Below are 22,528 nucleotides of genomic sequence, written 5' to 3' on the forward strand. Positions count from 1 at the left end.
AGAATTTTGCAACCATAACACTTTATTTGGAGAGTCTCCCTGTAGAACGCTTAACAAACTATCAACAAGCTATCAGTAACATGTCACCTGCATGTCTGTTGACAAGCCATAAGATATGGAACAGATGTGATGTGTGTTTATTTACCCTGCATATGTCCACCAGGAAGTTCTCAAAGAGCTTCCACATGTGATTGCTGGTGTAGATCTCCTTCATCTCCACCTCTGTGTCCACGTAGCAGTGATTCAGGAAGTTGATGTAGGCTATCTTCACCTGGAGAGGAAGGTCGGAATTAAAGGGCGACGGCACTTTGTGATTTGGTCTCATTTTGAAGATTGCTCATTAAGAAATGCTAGAGGCCTGAAGCCAAAGCAGGAGCCAAATGAGAGTCGTCTTGGTGGTGTGGGTTGATATGGGTCTGTAATGTTTGCATATTAACTGGTGGTTCGAGCCCTGAATGCTGATTGGCTGACAGCCGTGGTATATCAGACCGCATACCACGGGTATGACAAAACATTTATTTTTACTGCTCTAATTACATTGGTAACCAGTTTATAATAGCAATAAGGCACCTCTGGGATTTGTGTTATATGGCCAATATACCACGGCTAAGGGCTGTATCCACACCCCCTCGGGCCTTATTGCTTAATCATACCCTGGCAGGTACTGATGTTTGTCCCTCCTGAGTCACCGTAGCAACAACATAGCCACTTCTTCAATATAGTCACTTTGTTAAAATATAATTAATCTAAGATAAATAAAAAAATCTGATATTAAACGTAGACATTTTTGCAGAGGTCTACTTAGGTGTTTCGTGCAATATTTCTCACGTAAAAAAAATTGCATGTAAAACTAGTCAGTGCACTCTGTACAGTCTATCAAGTCGGGAAAGCTCAGGACTGATTTCTGAGAACAATAAGTCTATAACATAATCTGCAAGCTGTCAAACGATAAAGCACAAGCTACACACTGTTTATCAGTTCCCAAAATCACTTGGTAGCTAAGTTTCAACTCTGATTGTCAATGAAGCTAGCAAGTAGTAGCTACTGTAGCAGGCACATTGAGCAGCCAGGCCACAATCAGCTCATCAAGTCATTGGGGAGTGGCAAAGTGTGTGTTTCGGTGCCGTTTAGTTTTTTACAACTTTCTCACTATCTATTATCAGAGTGCGCATCTGTCTGGCAGTGTTCATAGAGAATCATGTCACAAAAACAGATCGCGGGGGGACACAAGTTGCTCGCGAATGCCTGGGTTTTGGAATATTGACAAGTTGCAGTTGGGATACAAGTGCGCTCTGATCGTCTCAATTCACATTTTTCCCCAAAAAGTGGTACACTCGAGTGATAGACACTATCAAACACATCAGCAAGTGGCCACTCCATAAAGGGCTTAGGGCCAAGGGTTATTTCAACATAACATTGGCGATGTGTTTTCTTATGTAAAAAAGTCTGAGGCGCTGTGTAATGGGCAGGTCTGTCTCACTGTCTGGAGGTTCAGCTGATGTACAGCTGATAGAGCGCAATCAGCACAGCTGCTTCTCTCGTGTTAGTGGGAACTGGGCAATGATTGTAATCCATACCAAAACCATCCAGTAAGTCATGACTAACTCACTTACAAAACTCTGTTTTGGACGAGACTGACTTTATGACCAAAATGATCCCATTTACACTTTGTAGTCAATTTTGACACTATAATTTATGTTTCTGACTCATATTGATGCCACATAGACCGTTTAAAACCAGAAAAGTTGGTTCTAAGAGACAGTTGACCTTTAACAACTTTAGAGTTACCTAAGTACAGTACATCATTATTCTCAAGAGCCCAGAATTATAATTTAGCCTAACTTGCTTCAAGAAGCATCTGTTCAGATGAGTTCCACAATATACAAATAGGGCTCGTCATATCTTTCCAGCAGTCTACCATGCTTGCCTGTTGGCCCAACCGACATTCACTCACCTCAGGGATGCAGTCCTCATGGGTGACCACCCTCACTATGTCATCCAGAGGCAGCAGAGAGTTGCACTTGATCTCTGTGTAGACATTTTTTCCCTCGGTGCAGACGGCCAGCAGCTCTACCAGGTGGATGTGGTACCTCAGAGCGCTGTTCTCATCCATACGGTCCCGTTCTGACCGCATCATCGTGACCAGGGTCTGGAAGGATGCACGGTCATTGTAGAACACCAGCACGTCCTCGCCCGAGTTCACCAGCTTAGCGGGAGGAAGACAGACATACTGTTCTTATCAGCTGCTACTGACACACCATATAGATTTGAAAGCATGTTTTGTTTGGGTAGTATTGCTAGTTTATATTACAGAAATGCATAGTGTGTTTCATTTGCATTATAATCCTGTGTGCACTGCAATTATTCTGTCCCACCTCAGCCATGACGGTGTCCTGACACTTCTTGATGAACTTGTTCTCAGCCTTGACGATGGTCTGCAGGAATTTGAGGTACTGTACATGTCGGCCGTGCGTCTCGGTGCAGTGGACAAAGTGCTGCACCACGCGCTCATTGATCTCACTGCACAGCTGGAAGTTATTCATGAAGATGTGTTGCATGGTGATTGCCTCCAGAATCTGAGGAGAAAGATAAGCATTAAACTAGCTGCTTTATTGGCATTGGAATTATGGAGTACCACTGGTTCTTCCCAGCCCAGCGCCAACCCTTACCCCAGGAGTCCACTCACCCCTGGGTTGAGGAACAGGTTAATGTGCTTGTGCAGCAGGATCTGGTTCTGCTGGTTCCCTGCACAGAAGTTCTGGAGGAACTCATGAGCCAGCTTCATGATCTCCTGCATGCGGACGTCCTCACCCTAAAGTGTTCATCACAAGTACAGACAGACACACAACCCAAGAGCTGCAGCTATCATTCAAACCTTACACAAATGTCATTGTTGACCTCGTAATTGTACATGCATCCTCTAGTGCTTGCTTCATGCCTTTATGCCTTTTTAGTCTCTCTCTCTAAAGCATGAGGTGCTGAGAGTATAGGTCTGGCCCATCCTTTCTTCCAGTACCTTCTCATAGGGGATCTGCAGTAGCTCCAGCACCACACTGTGGGCTCCCATGTTCCTCAGTAGTCTCTGCTGCTGCTTCTTACTCTTCTTCCCTGATGCTCCCTCCTGGACACACAGCTTACTGAGCCGCAGCAGGATCTGAACACAGGGGAAGAGAGGGGCTCAGAGACTGACTACCTCATACATATCTGATGTGACTCCATACAGTGTGTGATGGAAAAATGAGAGAAAATTAAGAAGATTGTACCTCTTTCATAACCCTGTAATTGTAACTGCTGGTGGTTTCCGTCTTCTTTTTGTCTGAGCTGCCTGAATCCCCCTGCACATGGACAGAGTTAGAATGAGAGCTTGTTCATATTCATGTGAAGCATTCAGATCTACAGTAACCATTAGTTCAGTTGAAACAATACCTTCTTTTTATGGTCGGACTCTGAGGGTCCGTCCCCTCCGTCATCGTCCCCCTGCCTCTTGTAAACCCACAGCTCAGACTTCTCCACGATGGAGCGCAGCTGGTCCAGGTCTGACTTGATCTGCTTGTAGTTGTCCACATCTTGGCTGGTTACCAAGAGCTGGACCTAAGAGGAAGAGGAAGACATATACCTGAATGTAGACTTAATTGTATTTATTTTTTATTTAACCTTCATTTAACTAGGCATGTCATTTAAGAACAAATTCTTATTTACAATGACGGACTACCCTGGTCAAACCCTAACGACGCTGGGCCAATTGTGCCCCGCCCCCTGGGCGTTGCATATTTACAGCAAGCTAGGCCTTCAAGCGCCTTATAACCCAACGACTGCTGCTAATTCATAAAATGACTTTCTAACTAAAGATACGATTATTGATGAGTGTGAGGAGCAATGATACAGAGGACCTGTGTGTTCTTGTGGCTGTGGAGTCTATGGGTTTGGGCGGTGGTCTACCTGTTTGAAGGCCATGAGGACCTCCTGTCTCTGGCTGAAGTGTCTGAAGAGCAGGTGGAGGGCCCCAGACACCAGGGGAGGGTAGTCATGCATGGTGAGGTGTAGCAGCACCCTCAGGAAGGTTCTCCCTCCATGGTCATCCAGGTCCAGAGGGGTGTTCTCCTCACTGCAGGACAACACACCAGGCTCAGACACTGGGGATACTTTCATAAGACCTACGCCAGTGTTAATACAGTGTTATTATGGAAACGGACACTGCATTCCATTGTATCAAGATTTAAAATGAGAGGGTTTACCTTCCTCCAAAGATCGCCTCTGCCTGCTCCTCAATGTTCTCAAAATCTAGAGCCCCTAAAAAAAAGAAGCATTTCCATTATTGTGAAGCCCTTTGAAGGCTATACTTCCCTTTAGAAACCATCAACACCATACATTATTTTAGTCATTCTGAAAATAAACATCTGGTATGTCTGTAGGGTCAGTAGCTTGAGGATAAAAGCAGTAACAAAAAAGGACAAGGCTTTGGCTGTCAGTATGCTGACCTGTCATATTATTTCCATCCTGACTGGCACTAGATGGTGTGCCATCACCCTGAGGGTTACTCTCATCAAACTCCCGCTTGAAGATACAGAGTAGGCAGGAGATCCTGTAGTCCAGCCGCACATTCAGAATGAACTAGCGGACAGAAACAGAACGCACAATTTAGTTAAAACACCAGGCTTTCGAGCTCACCACTAAGAATAATCATACAGAGAAAAATATGTTGTAGATTTTGTATAAAATTTTATTTGATACTATGGGAAATCAAAGCCATGATAATTGGATACAATTATCAGACAATCTACATGAAAGGCCAGATGAAAAGGGCAGGAGTTACCTGGAGGATCTCGATGATCTTGAGCTTGGTGTCCATCACCATGATGTCCTCCCTCTCCGGCTCTGTCTGGGTCTTGACCACACCCTCCTCCGGCTGGTGGGTGGGGGTGACGGGTAGGAAACCCCCACCTCTGAGGACCACCTGGGTCATAAGCTCCCCCACCCCGTGGATAGACTTCATCACATTGCTGCCTGTGGACACACACACACACCTCAGAATTGAAATGGGGCACTTACTCACACACAACACATTAACCAAACCTTATCAACTCCACCATGATTCATCATAGAAGGGAGGTGTATTGAGAAAGAGAGAGAGAGAGATAGTGCGCCTCAATTACAATACCACTTGACAGACGGGTAACAGACAGGCAGCAGTGTGCTGTTCACCTTGTTTTTCCTCTCCCTTCTCCAGCTTGGTGACGGGGTATATGGTGCTGACATGAACACAGTCCAGGATGTTCAATAAGATCTTAGTCAGTCGCAGCAGGTCACTGAAGTTGTAGAAGCCAAAGTAAATGAGGTTCCTTGCCAGGTTAACTACCTTTATAGATAAGAGAGAAAAAGGAGGGGAGTTAATTCTCCACATATACATTATGCATTCCTACCTCGAAGTAAAGTTGTCTGGTTGACATCATGCTGTTTCCAGGGAAACCTACCTCGAAGGTGAGCTTGTTTTTTTCTCTGTCGTCGAAGGGGATGTTCTGAGACACCACAGACATCAGGTAGTTCTCCACAAACTCCATGGTCAGGCAGAACCTCTCCTTGATCTCATCTCTGGTGGTACCATCATTGTCGTAGCTTAGAAAGGGAGAGAATATTCTTGTGTAAAGGGTAGCCTGTAGATGAGCTCAGGTAATGTAGAATATCTCTGAAAGGACTCTAATAACACGTTCATAAACCCCACTCACTCGCCGATGGCGATCTTGGAGGGAATCTCGGACCAGAGGCGGGCGTACTTGACGGGGGTGACCTGTTCCTGGGGGTCGCGGTCCACGTGCATGTGCAGCATCATGCGGCAGAAGGAGGCGCGCAGGTCGTAGGGCAGGTCCTCGTCAGACATGCAGCGCAGGATCAGGTCCACGTCCAGCTGACCAGAGATCTTATTGATGGCCAGGTACTGACGGTCCAGACACATCCGCGCAAACAGGTTCAGCTGGTACCTGCAGGAGGGAGAGGAACATACTTTAACATCTGGTCAGGGCCCTAGTCTGAAAGCAGGCCTACACATAGACAATCAAATTACTGGCGCATATGCGTCTACATACTGTCATAGCACTAACTATCCAACCAAAACCCATTGTGAACCCTGTAAGGCCCTGATCCCTGACCTGTAATAGCTGACCACCTCCTGGTCCTCCTTCTGGCCCTCCTTGGCATCCTGGGCCAGCTCTCTGACACTCTTGCTCCTGATCTCCTTGAGGTTGTCCCTCCAGAAGAGCCACACCTCTTCTTCGTCCTCCTCCGTTTCCACGGGAGCCTCCCCGATTGTTACAGCCTCAATCTCAAAGCGAGACAGCACTAGCCTGGTCGGCGGCAAATAAAACAGACAGTCAACAAAGAAACTGCAGAAAATAATGAATACTGAAACAACACATCTGTGTTTTGTTTCCATAAATCGACAGCATTACTAATAACAGCAATTGAGCCAGTCTAATTATAAAGCATCAGATCAATGTTCAAACACATGCACACACCCACGCTCATGTTTTCAGTGCTAGGGTAAAACAAAATCATCATATCAAGGGGGGTTTACTTAGTCTCGATGAGGATGTCTGCGTTGGAAGGGTCCAGCACGGCGTTACAGATTAGCTCCTGAGTCACTGGGATGGACTTGTTCATGGACACACACAGGTCAGACAGGTAGTCCAGAAACCTGAGGATAAGAGACAAAGAGAAAGGGAATGATTGTCAATGTACAGGCCCAACTGCCAGTAGCTACACTACAGGCTCCCAGAGTAGGCTTATTCAGGCTCAGTCCCAGTCCCCCTACCAGCTCCATCAGACTCCAGTAAAAGCCCTCTTTATCCAGGCCCTTGGACCAGCATGCTTCTCATATCACCAGTAGCATAATGCATGACTGGAGCTTGACAGAAGTAATGACAGCAATTACCTCCAGTGCCGTGATCCCACACAATCCCTTCCTCTGATATCCTCATGCATACATTTTAATAAATCTAAATTCCCTGGCTGGTGCTGTACAAAAAAACTTCACCCAAACTGCCCACAAACAACCTTCTGAATCAGGCTCATGGCATGCCCCCATCCTATTGCCCCTCCTCTTGGTCTTACCTGGGCTCCCGGTTCTTCCTGACCAAGGTGACGAAGGTGTCAATCTCAGCAGCCGTGATGTGTTTCTCAAGGAGTTTGCGGTTGTTGTGGAGCAGGGCTGTTATCGTGTCCTCAGCCAGAACATCGTAGCCTATCTGTTTCTGCATGAAGCGGAACTGCTTGGCTATGTACTCCTGTAGAGGCGGAGTCAGTGAGGGTCAGCACCATTCTAACGTACAACTAACAGGTCAAGTAAACTTAGCCTTTTAACAAAATAAATTCTGCATCTGTACGTCTGATACAACATCAATCAATCAATAATTTATGCACACCGACCTGGTTCTTCCTGTAGTCTTGTTGGGAGTGCCGTAATACCCTGTAGCAGAGCCTGCAGATATGCCGGAAGGGGGCGTGGCGCTGGTCACCAAGCTCTTCCAATCGCAGCATGGGACCATCCCCGCTGTCCGTGAACGGGGCTTGGAGAAGTTTGAAAATCTAAAGAGGGATATGGATTTCATATGTCATTTTTAATTGGGATGCTCAAACTGACAATGCAGAGAGGTCAACTTAACCAAACCCAATGTAGATGATACTACCGCTGTACTGTACGATGAGGTGTACCTGTTTGAGGATGTTTTGCTCCCTCATGAGTTTCTGTCTCTCTCGATTGGGCTTGTTGACCATGATCTCCAGCACATCCTGGCCAGTGTTGGGGATGTCACACACGAAGAAGACCAGGTCCTCTAGAAGCTTAGTGACAAACCTAGAGACCAAAGTGACAGGGCCAGGGAGGTGACTGGTTCTACAAGGTACCAGACAACACCAACTCCTACAGCCAGCCTCTCCAGAGAGAGGAGCTAGGAACAACAGCTAAAGGAGAAAAACTATGGCATACCTGGTGTAGGCGTTAAATGATGACTCATCTCAACATGAAAAATAATAGTTCTACCAAATATCAAAAGTCCAACAGCAACCTTCTAAAAATACCTTCAACCTACCAGATATACTACCGTTCAAAAGTTTGGGGTCACTTAGAAATGGCCTTGTTTTTGAAAGAAAAGCACATTTTTTGTCCATTAAAATAACATCAAATTGATCAGAAATACAGTGTAGACATTATTAATGTTGTAAATGACTATTGTAGCTGGAAACGGCTGATTTTTAATGGAATATATACACAGGCGTACAGAGGCCCATTATCAGCAACCATCACTCCTGTGTTCCAATGGCACGTTGTGTTAGCTAATCCAAGTTTATCATTTTAAAAGGCTAATTGATCATTAGAAAACCCTTTTGCAATTATGTTAGCACAGCTGAAAACTGAAAACTAATGCTGGCATTCTAGGCAGAGTTCCTCTATAAGTGTCTGTGTTCTTTTGCCCATCTTAATCTTCTCTTTTTATTGGCCAGTCTGAGATATGGCTTTTTCTTTGCAACTCTGCCTAGAAGGCCAGCATCCCGGAGTCGCCTCTTCACTGTTGAAGTTGAGACTGGTGTTTTGCTGGTACTATTTAATGGAGCTGCCAGTTGAGGACTTGTGAGTCGTCTGTTTCTCAAACGAGACACTCTAATGTACTTGTCCTCTTGCTCAGTTGTGCACCAGGGCCTCCCACTTCTCTTTCTATTCTGGTTAGAGACAGTTTGTGCTGCTCTGTGAAGGGAGTAGTACACAGCGTTGTACGAGATCTTCAGTTTCTTGGCAATTTCTCGCATGGAATAGCCTTCATTTCTCAGAACAGGAATAGGCAGACGAGTTACTGAAGAAAGTCTTTGTTTCTGGCCATTTTCAGCCTGTAATCAAACCCACAAATGCTGATGCTCCAGATACTAAACTAGTCTAAAGAAGGCCAGGACAACAGTTTTCAGCTGTGCTAACATAATAGCAAAAGTGTTTTCTAATGATCGATTAGACTTTTAAAATGACAAACTTGGATTAGGGTTGTAAATAATGGGCCTCTGTACTCCTATGTAGATATTCCATTTAAAAAAATCAACCGTTTCCAGCTACAATAATAATTTACAACAATAACAAGGTCCCCACTGTATTTCTGATCAATTTGATGTTATTTTAATGGACAAAAAAATTTGCTTTTCTTTCAAAAACAAGGACATTTCTAAGTGACCACAAACTTTTGAACGGTAGTGTATGTATGATAAAGTAATACAGTAGGTCAAAGGACTGCTGCAGGGACACACTTTACCTCCTCTCGTTCTGGGTTATAGTGCCCCTCTCCAGCTTGCCAGCGATGGATGCTAACACTTTACTGGCATCGTTGGCCAAGTCTAAGTCTCTGACTTCTGCTGGGGGGACAGGCACTATGGCAAAGGCCTCTTTGTCTTCTTTAACCGCTGATGTACCAATCTAAACAGGGACATGTAAAACATACTTTCAATAAATAGACTTTAAAGTCCGACCAACGGTCACACACTATTATCCTTCCCAGCCACTCACCCGTAACATGACAGGCTTCTCCTCCTCCTTGTCAATTGGGTTGTTGGTGCTGTGGACCCATGTGTTGGTGCAGAGGTGCCTGAGCCTCACGAAAGAGTTCCTGAGGGAACAAGACAGAGCAACTCAGAGGACAGCAACAATACAAAAAAACACTATAGTAGGTCTTGTATATCCAAAATAATGTCTGTGGATTGTAATTCCTTAGGTGTCAACCTTACAGTAGCTTTGAAAAGTGAGCGTTGCTTAAACATTCATAAAAGTGTGTGGTAATACTGGGGAATACCAGCTGGGTTTACCCTGTTATCACACCTGCCAGCACCAGAATTACTGCCATCGTTGCTATGCTCTGTTAACTTGGATGGGCAAATGTTGTTCTCCTGTTATGTAAACCAAGCCCTGTGAGGACGGGACAGGATGCTCAATAACTCATGTCACCCCAGGAAGATGAGCTGGCGTCATGGCATCAGCTAATGGGGATCCTAATACAATAAAATAAAATGTGATTGATTACTCATGCTCTGCTCCTGATTCAAGCTCAACTATCTATAACAGTGCATTGTCTGCATGGTCACTCTGCATGGTCACTCTGCATGGTCATAGATGGCCGAGTCAGTAGTATCCCCCCCCTAGTAGTAACAACAACACTGTCATTGATCTAACGTGATGAGTTATTCCCTTCCCCGCAGGATGCTTGCTCTTTGAGCGTGTGTTTGTGTGTGTATCAATGTGTTGTTTAAACCACCTAAAACCTACTTTGGCATAGATGATGGTAATAACAGCTACAGCGGGCTCTCACCATTGGTGGGTGTGATGACATTCTGTAACGTCCTCAAACAAGTGTACAGTCGTGGCCAAAAGTTTTGAAAATGACACAAATATTAATTTTCACAAAGTCTGCTGCCTCAGTTTGTATGATGGAAATGTGCATATACTCCAGAATGTTATGAAGAGTGATCAGATGAAATGCAATTAATTGCAAAGTCCCTCTTTGCCATGCAAATGAACTGAATCCCCCAAAAACATTTCCACTGCATTTCAGCCCTGCCACAAAAGGACCAGCTGACATCATGTCAGTGATTCTCTTGTTAACACAGGTGTGAATGTTGACGAGGACAAGGCTGGAAATCACTCTGTCATGCTGATTGAGTTCGAATAACAGATTGGAAGCTTCAAAAGGAGGGAGGTGCTTGGAAGCATTGTTCTTCCTCTGTCAACCATGCTTACCTGCAAGGAAACACGTGCTGTCATTATTGCTTTGCACAAAAAAGTCTTCACAGGCAAGGATATTGCTGCCAAGTAAGATTGCACCTAAATCAACCATTTATCGGATCATCAAGAACTTCAAGGAGAGTGGTTCAATTGTGAAGAAGGCTTCAGGGCGCCCAAGAAAGTCCAGCAAGCAGCAGGACCATCTCCTAAAATTGATTCAGCTCTGGGATCGGGGCACCCCCAGTACAGAGCTTGCTCAGGAATGGCAGCAGGCAGGTGTGAGTGCATCTGCACGCACAGTGAGGCGAAGACTTTTGGAGGATGGCCTGGTGTCAAGAAGGGCAGCAAAGAAGCTAATTCTCTCCAGGAAAAACATCAGGGACAGACTGATATTCTGCAAAAGGTACAGGGATTGGACTGCTGAGACTGGGATAAAGTCATTTTCTCTGATGAATCCCCTTTCCGATTGTTTGGGGCATCCGGAAAAAAGCTTGTCCGGAGAAGACTAGGTGAGCGCTACCATCAGTCCTGTGTCATGCCAACAGTAAAGCATCCTGAGACCATTCATGTGTGGGGTTGCTTCTAGGCCAAGGGAGTGGGCTCACTCACAATTTTGCCTAAGAACACAGCCATGAATAAAGAATGGTACCAACACATCCTCCGAGAGCAACTTCTCCCAACCATCCAGGAACAGTTTGGTGATGAACAATGCCTTTTCCAGCATGGTGGAGCACCTTGCCATAAGTCAAAAGTGATAACTAAGTGGCTCGGGGAACAAAACATCAATATTTTGGGTCCATGGCCAGGAAACTCCCCAGACCTTAATCCCATTGAGAACTTGTGGTCAATCCTCAAGAGGCGGGTGGACAAACAAAAACCCACAAATTCTGACAAACTCCAAGCATTGATTATGCAAGAATGGGCTGCCATCAGTCAGGATGTGGCCCAGAAGTTAATTGACAGCATGCCAGGGTGGATTGCAGAGGTCTTGAAAAAGAAGGGTCAACACTGCAAATATTGACTCTTTGAATCAACTTCATGTAATTGTCAATAAAAGCCTTTGACACTGCTGCTCGATCATCCTATTTTTCCAACTTAATTGAGGAAAATAAGAACAATCTGAAATTTCTTTTTGATACTGTTGCAAAGCTAACTAAAAAGCAGCCTTCGCAAATGGAGGATGGCTTTCACTTCAGCAGTAATAAATTTATGAACTTCTTTGAGGAAAAGATCACGATCATTAGAAAGCAAATTACAGACTCCTCTTTAAATCTGGGTATTCCTCCAAAGCTCCATTGTCCTGAGTCTACACAACTCTGCCAGGACCTAGGATCAAGGGAGATACTAAAGTGTTTTAGTACTATATCTCTTGACACAATGATGAAAATAATCATGGCCTCCAAACCCTCAAGCTGCATACTGGAAACTATTCCAACTAAACTACTGAAAGAGCTGCTTCCTGTGCTTGGCCCTCCTATGTTGAACATAATAAACGGCTCTCTATCCACCGGATGTGTACCAAGCTCACTAAAAGTGGCAGTAATAAAGCCTCTCTTGAAAATGCCGAATCTTGATCCAGAAATTATAAAAAAAACTATTGGCCTATATCGAATCTTCCATTCCTCTCAAAAATGTTAGAAAAAGCTGTTGCACAGCAACTCACTGCCTTCCTGAAGACAAACAATGTATACGAAACGCTTCAGTCTGGTTTTAGACCCCATCACAGCACTGAGACTGCACTTGTGAAGGTGGTAAATGACCTTTTAATGACGTCAGACCGAGGCTCTGCATCTGTCCTCGTGCTCCTAGATCTTAGTGCCGCTTTTGATACCATCGATCACCACATTCTTTTGGAGTGATTGGAAACCCAAATTGGTCTACATGGACAAGTTCTGGCCTGGTTTAGATCTTATCTGTCGGAAAGATATCAGTTTGTCTCTGTGAATGGTTTGTCCTCTGACAAATCAATTGTAAATTTCGGTGTTCCTCAAGGTTCCCTTTTAGGACCACTATTGTTTTCACTATATATTTTACCTCTTGGGGATGTCATTCGAAAACATAATGTTAAATTTCACTGCTATGCGGACGACACACAGCTGTACATTTCAATGAAACATGGTGAAGCCCCAAAATTGCCCTCGCTAGAAGCCTGTGTTTCAGACATAAAGAAGTGGATGGCTGCAAACTTTCTACTTTTAAACTCGGACAAAACAGAGATGCTTGTTCTAGGTCCCAAGAAACAAAGAGATCTTCTGTTGAATCTGACAATTAATCTGGATGGTTGTACAGTCGTCTCAAATAAAACTGTGAAGGACCTCGGCGTTACTCTGGACCCTGATCTCTCTTTTGAAGAACATATCAAGACTGTTTCAAGGACAGCTTTTTTCCATCTACGTAACATTGCAAAAATCAGAAACTTTCTGTCCAAAAATGACGCAGAAAAATTAATCCATGCTTTTGTTACTTCTAGGCTGGACTACTGCAATGCTCTACTTTCCGGCTACCCGGATAAAGCACTAAACAAACTTCAGTTAGTGCTAAATACGGCTGCTAGAATCCTGACTAGAACCAAAAAATTTGATCATATTACTCCAGTGCTAGTCTCCCTACACTGGCTTCCTGTTAAGGCAAGGGCTGATTTCAAGGTTTTACTGCTAACCTACAAAGCATTACATGGGCTTGCTCCTACCTATATTTCTGATTTGGTCCTGCCGTACATACCTACACGTACGCTACGGTCACAAGACGCAGGCCTCCTAATTGTCCCTAGAATTTCTAAGCAAACGGCTGGAGGTAGGGCTTTCTCCTATAGAGCTCAATTTTTATGGAATGGTCTGCCTACCAATGTGAGAGACGCAGACTCAGTCTCAACCTTTAAGTCTTTACTGAAGACTTATCTCTTCAGTAGGTCCTATGATTAAGTATAGTCTGGCCCAGGAGTGTGAAGGTGAACGGAAAGGCTGGAGCAACGAACCGCCCTTGCTGTCTCTGCCTTGCCGGTTCCCCTCTTTCCACTGGGATTCTCTGCCTCTAACCCTTTTACAGGGGCTGAGTCACTGGCTTACTGGTGTTCTTCCATGCCGTCCATGGGAGGGGTGCGTCACTTGAGTGGGTTGAGTCACTGACGTGGTCTTCCTGTCTGGGTTGGCGCCCCCCCTTGGGTTGTGCCATGGCGGAGATCGTTGTGGGCTATACTCGGCCTTGTCTTAGGACGGTAAGTTGGTGGTTGGAGACATCCCTCTAGTGGTGTGGGGGCTGTGCTTTGGCAAAGTGGGTGGGGTTATATCCTGCCTGTTTGGCCCTGTCCGGGGGTATCATTGGATGGGGCCACAGTGTCTTCTGATCCCTCCTGTCTCAGCCTCCAGTATTTATTCTGCAGTAGTTTATGTGTTGGGGGGCTAGGGTCAGTCTGTTACATCTGGAGTATTTCTCTTGTCTTATCCGGTGTCCTGTGTGAATTTAAATATGCTCTCTCTAATTCTCTCTTTCTCTCTTTCTGTCTTTCTCTCGGAGGACCTGAGCCCTAGGACCATGCCTCAGGACTACCTGGTATGATGACTCCTTGCTGTCCCCAGTCCACCTGGCCGTGCTGCTGCTCCAGTTTCAACTGTTCTGCCTGCGGCTATGGAACCCTGACCTGTTCACCGACTTGTTGCACCCTCGACAACTACTATGATTATTATTATTTGACCATGCTGGTCATTTATGAACATTTTAACATCTTGACCATGTTCTGTTATAATATCCACCCTGCACAGCCAGAAGAGGACTGGCCACCCCTCATAGCCTGGTTCCTCTCTAGGTTTCTTCCTAGGTTTTTGGCCTTTCTAAGGAGTTTTTCCTAGGGAGTTTTTCCTAGCCACCGTGCTTCTTTCACATGCTTTGCTTGCTGTTTGGGGTTTTAGGCTGGGTTTCTGTACAGCACTTTGAGATATCAGCTGATGTACGAAGGGCTATATAAATCAATTTGATTTGATTTGATTTGATGAAATGCTTGTAATTATACTTCAGTATTCCATAGTAACATCTGACAAAAATATCTAAAGACACTGAAGCAGCAAACTTTGTGGAAATTAATATTTGTGTCATTCTCAAAACTTTTGGCCACGTCTCTATGAGCATCCATTTCCAAAATTCAAACACTTTTTTGTGTGCCAACACTAAAGGTACCAAGCGTTGCTTTCTTGCACAACTATGCCGTCTAGACAAAAAATGGCAGGAAAATAGGGCTGTTGTAAATATAGGTGATTGTGTTGGAACTTGCAGTCCAACTCCTTTGACTGTCGTTGTTATGATGCCAAGAATCATAATCACCTATATTCACAACAGACATGGATTATTTCACAATTTGATGAAACAAATCTAAATGGAGAAGAAACTAATATATTTTCTTTTTTTCCTGAGGCCGCTACAGCATAGTAGGTGCCAATGGCATAGGAGAAGATGATCTGAGGGCCAGCATCAATCCACACCTAGGAACACCACATGATGGAACACGCATGAACACACACACCCAAAAACAGATTCTCACACAACAGTAGAAACACAACATGACAAATAATAACTCCTGGGTTTTAACAGGAAAAAACTTCTGCTGAGCAGTCACTCCTTCATGGCTTTGTGCTACTTCACAGCTCTGTTCTCTTCCCTAAAGCACATGTAGATTTGGACTGAGGCTAGGTCTGTGGGAGGTTTTACTGATACCAACAGGCTCCATCAGACTGCTGAACACTTAAACTGGACTGACCACTTGGACTGACTCTCCACACCTTTGCACACATGCACTAACTCACATAAACACCCACACACAAATAGACATTAATGCTACACACAGACACACACATCACAACTGCTGCTACCAGACTCTTATTATTACAAAATACTGCACAAATTAAACATTTTCCCCCCAATCTCTCCTTCCCCCCAAAAATGTGGAAATATTGTACCGTCCTGTATTATGCTCATGCTAAAATGTTTACTCTATTCTACTGAGCCATTTAACTTTATGTTTGTATTCTTATCTTTTCTTATTTCCTATTGTTGTTTCTTATTGTTGTTGTGGCAAGTAAGCATTTCGTTGGACAGTATATACAATGTGTATCCTGTACATATGACTAATACAACGGTAAAAGACCAATATCGTTTGATTAAAGAGCCTTCAGAAATTATTCACACCCCTTGACTTTTTCCACAATTCGTAGTGTTACACCCTGAATTTAATATTCAGAATTTAATATTGATTACATTTAGATTATATTGTCACTGGCCCACTGCACCATAATGTCAAAGTGGACTTATGTTTTAAGAAATAAAATAAAATAAACATTCTAAGCTGAAATGTCTTGAGTCAATAAGTATTCAACCCTTTTGTTATGCGAAAATTTGCAAAACAAGTCACATAATAAGTTGCATGGACTCACTCTATGTGCAATAATAGTGCTTAAAATGTTTTTTTCGTATGACTACCTCAGCTATACCCACACATATAAATATCTGTAAGGTCCCTCAGTCGAGCAGTGAATATCAAAACGCAGATTCAACCACAAGGATCTACAAAGATAAAAGTGTCCTTCCTAACTCAGTTGCCGGAGAGGAAGGAAACCGCTCAGGGATTTCCCCATGAGGTCAATGGTGACTTTAAAACAGAGTTTAATGGCTGTGATAGGAGAAAACTGAGAGGCGATCAACAACATTGTAGTTACTCCACAATACTAACATACAGTTGAAGTCGGAAGTTTACATACACTGTAGCCAAATACATTTTAACTCAGTTTTTCACAATTCCTGACATTTAATCCTACTAAAAATACCCTGTTTTAGGTCAATTAGGATCACCACTTTATTTTAAGAATGTGAAATGTGAGAATAATAGTGGAGAAAAGTACTTATTTCAGCTTTTATTTCTTTCACCACATTCCCAGTGGGTCAGAAGTTTACAAACACTCAATTAGTATTTGGTAGCATTGCCTTTTAAATTGTTTAACTTGGGTCATATGTATTGGGTAGCCTTCCACAAGCTTCCCACAATAAGTTGGGTGAATTTTGGCACATTCCTAACGACAGAGCTGGTGTAACTGAGTCAGGTTTGTAGGGCTCCTTGCTTGCCATTTTCATTTTCTAATTTTCTAAAGGCTTGAGGTCAGGGCGTTGTGATGGCCACTCCAATACCTTGATTTTGTTGTCCTTAAGCGATTTTGCCATAACTTTGGAAGTATGCATTGTCCATTTGGAAGACCCATTTGCGACCAAGCTTTAACTTCCTGACTGATGTCTTGAGATGTTGCTTAAATATATCCACATCATTTTCCATCCTCATGATGCCATCTATTTTGTAAAGTGCACCAGTCCCTCCTGCAGCAAAGCAACCCCACAACATGATGCTGCCACCCCCGTGCTTCATGGTTGGGTTGGTGTTCTTTGGCTTGCAAGCCTCCCCCTTTTTCCTCCAAACATAACGATAGTCATTCTGGCCACACAAATCTATTTTTGTTTTTCAGACCAGAGGACATTTCTCCAAAAAGTACGATCTTTGTCCCCATGTGCAGTTGCAAACCGTAGTCTGGCTTTTTTATGACGGTTTTGGAGCAGTGGCTTCTTCCTTGCTGAGTGGCCTTTGAGGTTATGCCGATAAAGAACTCGTTTTACTGTGGATATAGATACTTTTGTACCTGTTTCCTCCAGAATCTTCACAGGGTCCTTTGCTGTTGTTCTGAGATTGATTTGCACTTTTCTCACTAAAGTACGTTTATCTCTAGGAGACAGAACGCGTCTCCTACCTGAGCGGTATGATGGCTGCATGATCCCATGGTGTTTATACTTGCCTACTATTATTTGTACAGATGAACGTAGTACCTTCAGGCATTTGGAAATTGCTCCCAAGGATGAACTAGACGTGTGGAGGTCTTGGCTGATTTCTTTATATTTTTCCATGATGTCAAGCAAAGAGGCACTGAGTTTGAAGGTAGGCCTTGAAATACATCCACAGGTACACCTCCAATTCACTCAAATTATGTCAATTTGCCTATCAGAAGCTTCTAAAGCAATGACATCATTTTCTGGAATTTTCCAAGCTGTTTAAAGGCACAGTCAACTTAGTGTATGTAAACTTCTGACCCACTGGAATTGTGATACAGTGAATTATAAGTGAAATAATCTGTTGGTAAACAATTGTTGGGAAAATTACTTGTCTCATGCACAAAGTAGATGTCCTAACCGACTTGCCAAAACTATAGTTTGTTAACAAGAAATTTGTGGAGTGGTTAAAAAACGAGTTTTAATGACCCCAACCTAAGTGTTTGTAAACTTCCGACTTCACCTGTAAATGACATAGTGAAAAGAAGGATGCCTTTATAGAATAAACACATTCTAAAACATGCATCCTGTTTGCAACAACACACTATAGAAATACTGCAAAACATTTGGCAAGCAATGCATTTTTGTCCTGAATACAAAGTGTTATGTTTGGGGTAAATCCAATACATTACTGAGTACCACTCTACATATTTTCAAGCATAGTGGTGGCTGCATCATGTTATGGGTATGCTTGTAATTGTTAAGGACTGGAGAGTTTTTCAGGATAAAAAAAGAAATGGAATGGAGCTAAGCACAGGCCAAATCCTAGAGGAAAACATGGTTCAGTCTGCTTTCCACCAGTCACTGGGAGAGGAATTCACCTTTCTGCAGGACAATAACCTAAAACACAAGGCCAAATCTACACTGGAGTTGCTTACCAAGAAGACAGTGAATGTTCCTGAGTGGCCAAATTATATTTTTGACTTAAATCTACTTGAAAATCTATGGCAAGGCCTGACGATGGTTGTCTAGCAATGATCAACAACCAACTTGACAGAGCTTAAAGAATTTTGACAAGAATAATGGGCAAATGTTGCACAATCCAGGTGTTGGAAAGCTCTGAGAGACTTACCCAGAAAAACTCACAGCTGTAATCGCTGCCAAAGTTGCTTCTACAAAGAGGTGTGAATACTTATGTAAATGTGTTATTTCATTTAAAATAAATGTGCAAAGATCTCTAAACACATGTTTTCACTTTGTCATTATGGGGTATTGTGTGTAGATGGGTGGGAAAAATAAATAATTTAATCCATTTTGAATTCGGGCTGTAACACAACAAAATGTGGAATAAGTCAAGGGGTATGAGTACTTTCTGAAGGCCATGTATATTGGTGAAACAATATACCAGTTGGGTTCTGTGTGTGTGTCCACCTTCTCTGGCTGTATTCTTGGCTTGGTTGCATAATGGCCTGTTAGGCTAACAGGCTTACTTCTACCACACTCACTCTAATGACTCTCACCTAAAGCCCAGCTTGGCTGCCTGTGTCCTGGCGAATATGGGTTATTTCAGGTAGGGAGGGGGACCAGAGGGCGAGGGTGCTGCCAATGGTAGCCAGCAGGCAGGCACCTCACAACATGACACAATGCCGACTGACACTACGAGGGGAGGGGGCACACGCCTTGTCTGATGTGGCGCTGGTGACAGAAACAACCACACTGTTGTTATTTTAGCCAACACATGATTCAGTCAGGAGGTGAAAAGGAAGGAACACACCAGAGGTGAATATAGAAGTATATGCAGTACTATGGACAGGACCTGACTATTCCCATGTAGTTGGCAGTAGCCCTCTGAAAGATCAAATTACTTCATGGGAAAATATGCCTTCCAGATGATGGTGTGTTTATGGTGTGGGGGTGGATGGATGGTTATGCAACATCTGGCTTCTCTTTTCAGCTGGAAGATATGACTAAATCACAGCATGTTGCAACATCTTCTGGATATCCTGGTCCAGTCTGTAGCGCTGCAGTCTGCCCCATCACCATGGTTTGCTGCTTCAAACCATACCGGGACTTTCCTGACTATCATTAGCTAGTGTTAACAAACCGTGCTACCTCCTCCAACACACACACACACACACACACACACACACACACACACACACACACACACACACACACACACACACACACACACACACACACACACACACACACACACACACAGTGGTAGACGGTGAGATATTTTCATGAGAAGAGAGATCTTAAAAATATGAATTACTTTGAAAACAAAAGCGCCAAAATTGCACTGAGCTCAGCTGTCCTGCAAACTCACTATTCAGATCAAAGAGCAAACAATCGGCCATTCTTTAGCTATCCTAAAATTGCCCTGAAATTATCATCTCTGAATTGTAATTTGTACATTCTTAGACTAACTAGGCTGTGTGATTAGACACCCCCGAAGGCCCTCCTCTGTCTCTTCCCAGAAGCCTATGAAATGCCCTAATCCTGCCTACGAAGGGCCTGAGCCCAGAGCCCCTGCCAGACAGGAAAAAAATGGAAGGTGTGAAGAGCAGCCACATCAACAGCAGTTTCATATGTCATGGTGGGTCCCCAGTCCAGTCAACACAACGTGACTGTCAGCAGCAGCAGTCTGTAACATGTACGCTACAGGAGGAAGCAGAGCCCCCACACATGGCCACCCCTTGCCCTGACGAGACAGATTTGTATCAAGCATCACACCCGTGCTATTTAGACCAGGTTGATTGAAGATGCAATGAAAGGCAGATCATAGAATGTAATGCATGTGTGGAGGGGTGTGATATTTGTCTGTGTACCTGGGCACCAGGGAGTCCCCCCCTCTCAGGGTGGTTGGGTCCAGCTCAAAGATAGAGGAGATGTCCATGCCATCAGGGACAGACACCAGTTGGTACATGACCCTCTCTTGAGGGGTTCGCAGACGCGCTCGCAGGGCTTCATGGTCCGAGTCCAACTGCAGGTACAGTAGGAGAGGACACTGTCAGTTTATGGAGCTTCATACTAAAATCCCAACTCAGTAGTTCAGTTCATAATTTCAATGCAGTGATATTACTGTCTGTGATTGTGTGTAACAGATGAGGCTGAGAGCATGAAGATGTTGCACACGTTTCCTCCAATCTGTTTATAGTTTGACTTATGCATGGCAACAATAGCTTAATCAATGCTATATCAGTGGATCACATTAAGATGATAAAGCATTGCAACATTGTTTGGATTACCACAGTCGTTAAAGACGTTTTCTAATTTGCAGCTTTACAGTACAGTAAGAAGAGAGAAATCATCATCGGGAATAATTTACCAAACTCCCTCCAGCTTCCCCCAAGACAAATACACCCACCCAAACATATCTCCTTTGCTGTACTCATCAGTACCAATCAGATGAAGACTGAGCCTGAGGTTATATTGAGATTGGAGTCATGCCAATTCAGAGACATTTTCCACTTTTAGAAGAGATAATGCGTGGTTGACTCATCCTGTCAAGTTTACGGATCTAAAAGCTAATTCAATTCATGATGTATTTAGCCTCATATGATCATATTTTATCATCTGTAAGTATTTTTTGAAAGCTGTAAATTCAGTGGCGGAAACAAATCGTGGAAAGCAGCAGTGGCGACCCGTCATTCAGGTCAGGGAGAGGGGCAGAGCCCCACCTGTTTTGAGCCCAACATTTCTAGCAAAAAATGTTGGTTTTGCATGTTGTTTTGGCATTAATACGTGTCACATATCAGTTTGCAAACAATGTAAAAAAATATATATATCATTGAGTTAATAAAGCCGCATACAAACATGGTCTCTTTTTTTTGTCTTGCGTAAGGCAGCTCCAAAATGTAGGTGTTTCAGCCTAGCTCAGTGCTTTCTGTGGTGGTGGGGCAAGACAGCAGAAAATATGGAGCATTGCACTGTGATTGGCTCAGTGTTCTGTCACTCATGGGGACACTACGTCACCGCCAAGTCTAAGGGTAGTCTTAGAAAATTCTAGCCCCTTGGGTGCTGCCATAGAGTTACATTAGAAGTGCCCATCCAAGAAGGCTCAAGGTCATTGGCCACAGATAAAATTCCAATCATCCAATCACATTATATGTACAGTAGCTTGACTGATCATGTCAACGTCACACTTTCAAAATCTTAGCTAGCAGCCATCATCATGAATCAAGTCGACAATCTACTGGCAAATCCTTTCTTTTAATCCTTGTCATATGAAGAGAAATAATGAAGAGAAATTATAGATTAAACGTATTGGTGCTCATCAGCCATTGGACATAAACATTACACAACAAGTTGAAAATCGCAAATTCAACAATGAGTGGTTTGGAAGGAATCAGTGACAGTGGCTGTGTGGTCCCAAATCTGGGATTAAGGGGTTCTTTTCCAAGTTTAAAATAATAAACTTTCAACATTGGCTATGCTGTCAATGAAGCATGATTTGTGCCGCGCTAAAACAACTGTCAACTCGGAACTGCGAAAACTTGACTTCAGTGAGTTCAAGACAATTGGGAAGTCGGGATTGAATGAGCTCTGACTGGGAAAATACCTTTTGAACAGTCATCCAACTCGGAATTGTAAATCCGGACTCTTTCTAGAGCTACGACCACAAGATCAATGACGTCATCATGATTCAACCTTGTTTTTTTCCGTGGTCCCAGTTGTTTTGAAAGCACCATAAATCCAGCGAATGCCAGACTTTGATGACAAAATTTGCCCACGAAGGACCATTGTGCCACCTTCCTGTTCAAGTGAGCACAGCACAACAAGGTGAGTCCAAACATTTATTGTATACTGCTGCATAAATTATGTAATATGCCAGGGAGATATATATACTGTAGCTAAGAAAGTAATACTATGTGTATGCCCTAGTGCCTCACCCTAATAATTTGGTCTATTTACCTCTCTTAATTTCACCTGCTGTTCTGACTTGGTGGTGCAAATGTAGCCTATAACCTGTTTTAGAGAAATGTA

General features: G+C 43.6%; 1 protein-coding gene across 5 annotated transcripts in view; it reads right to left on the reverse strand.

The window, feature by feature from the left end:
* Positions 1-22,528, reverse strand: part of LOC106565749 (inositol 1,4,5-trisphosphate-gated calcium channel ITPR1) — a 166,046-nt gene that overhangs the window by 102,815 nt on the left and 40,703 nt on the right. For all 5 annotated transcript variants that reach the window (XM_082959369.1, XM_082959366.1, XM_082959368.1 and 2 more), the window contains 22 exons: positions 20,371-20,525; positions 9,536-9,635; positions 9,285-9,445; positions 7,705-7,846; positions 7,420-7,578; positions 7,105-7,277; positions 6,569-6,688; positions 6,144-6,338; positions 5,724-5,975; positions 5,468-5,613; positions 5,203-5,352; positions 4,814-5,004; positions 4,479-4,611; positions 4,236-4,290; positions 3,940-4,105; positions 3,427-3,591; positions 3,264-3,335; positions 3,017-3,154; positions 2,687-2,812; positions 2,376-2,576; positions 1,955-2,206; positions 146-271 (listed from right to left, as the gene is read on the reverse strand). In XM_082959369.1, the coding sequence (XP_082815495.1) occupies positions 146-271; positions 1,955-2,206; positions 2,376-2,576; positions 2,687-2,812; positions 3,017-3,154; positions 3,264-3,335; positions 3,427-3,591; positions 3,940-4,105; positions 4,236-4,290; positions 4,479-4,611; positions 4,814-5,004; positions 5,203-5,352; positions 5,468-5,613; positions 5,724-5,975; positions 6,144-6,338; positions 6,569-6,688; positions 7,105-7,277; positions 7,420-7,578; positions 7,705-7,846; positions 9,285-9,445; positions 9,536-9,635; positions 20,371-20,525 (3,378 nt within the window). The remainder of the gene's footprint in view (positions 1-145; positions 272-1,954; positions 2,207-2,375; positions 2,577-2,686; positions 2,813-3,016; positions 3,155-3,263; positions 3,336-3,426; positions 3,592-3,939; positions 4,106-4,235; positions 4,291-4,478; positions 4,612-4,813; positions 5,005-5,202; positions 5,353-5,467; positions 5,614-5,723; positions 5,976-6,143; positions 6,339-6,568; positions 6,689-7,104; positions 7,278-7,419; positions 7,579-7,704; positions 7,847-9,284; positions 9,446-9,535; positions 9,636-20,370; positions 20,526-22,528) is intronic.

This window comes from Salmo salar, chromosome 12 (genome assembly GCF_965601325.2).
Source record: "Salmo salar chromosome 12, fSalSal1, whole genome shotgun sequence".
Classification (NCBI taxonomy): domain Eukaryota; kingdom Metazoa; phylum Chordata; class Actinopteri; order Salmoniformes; family Salmonidae; genus Salmo; species Salmo salar.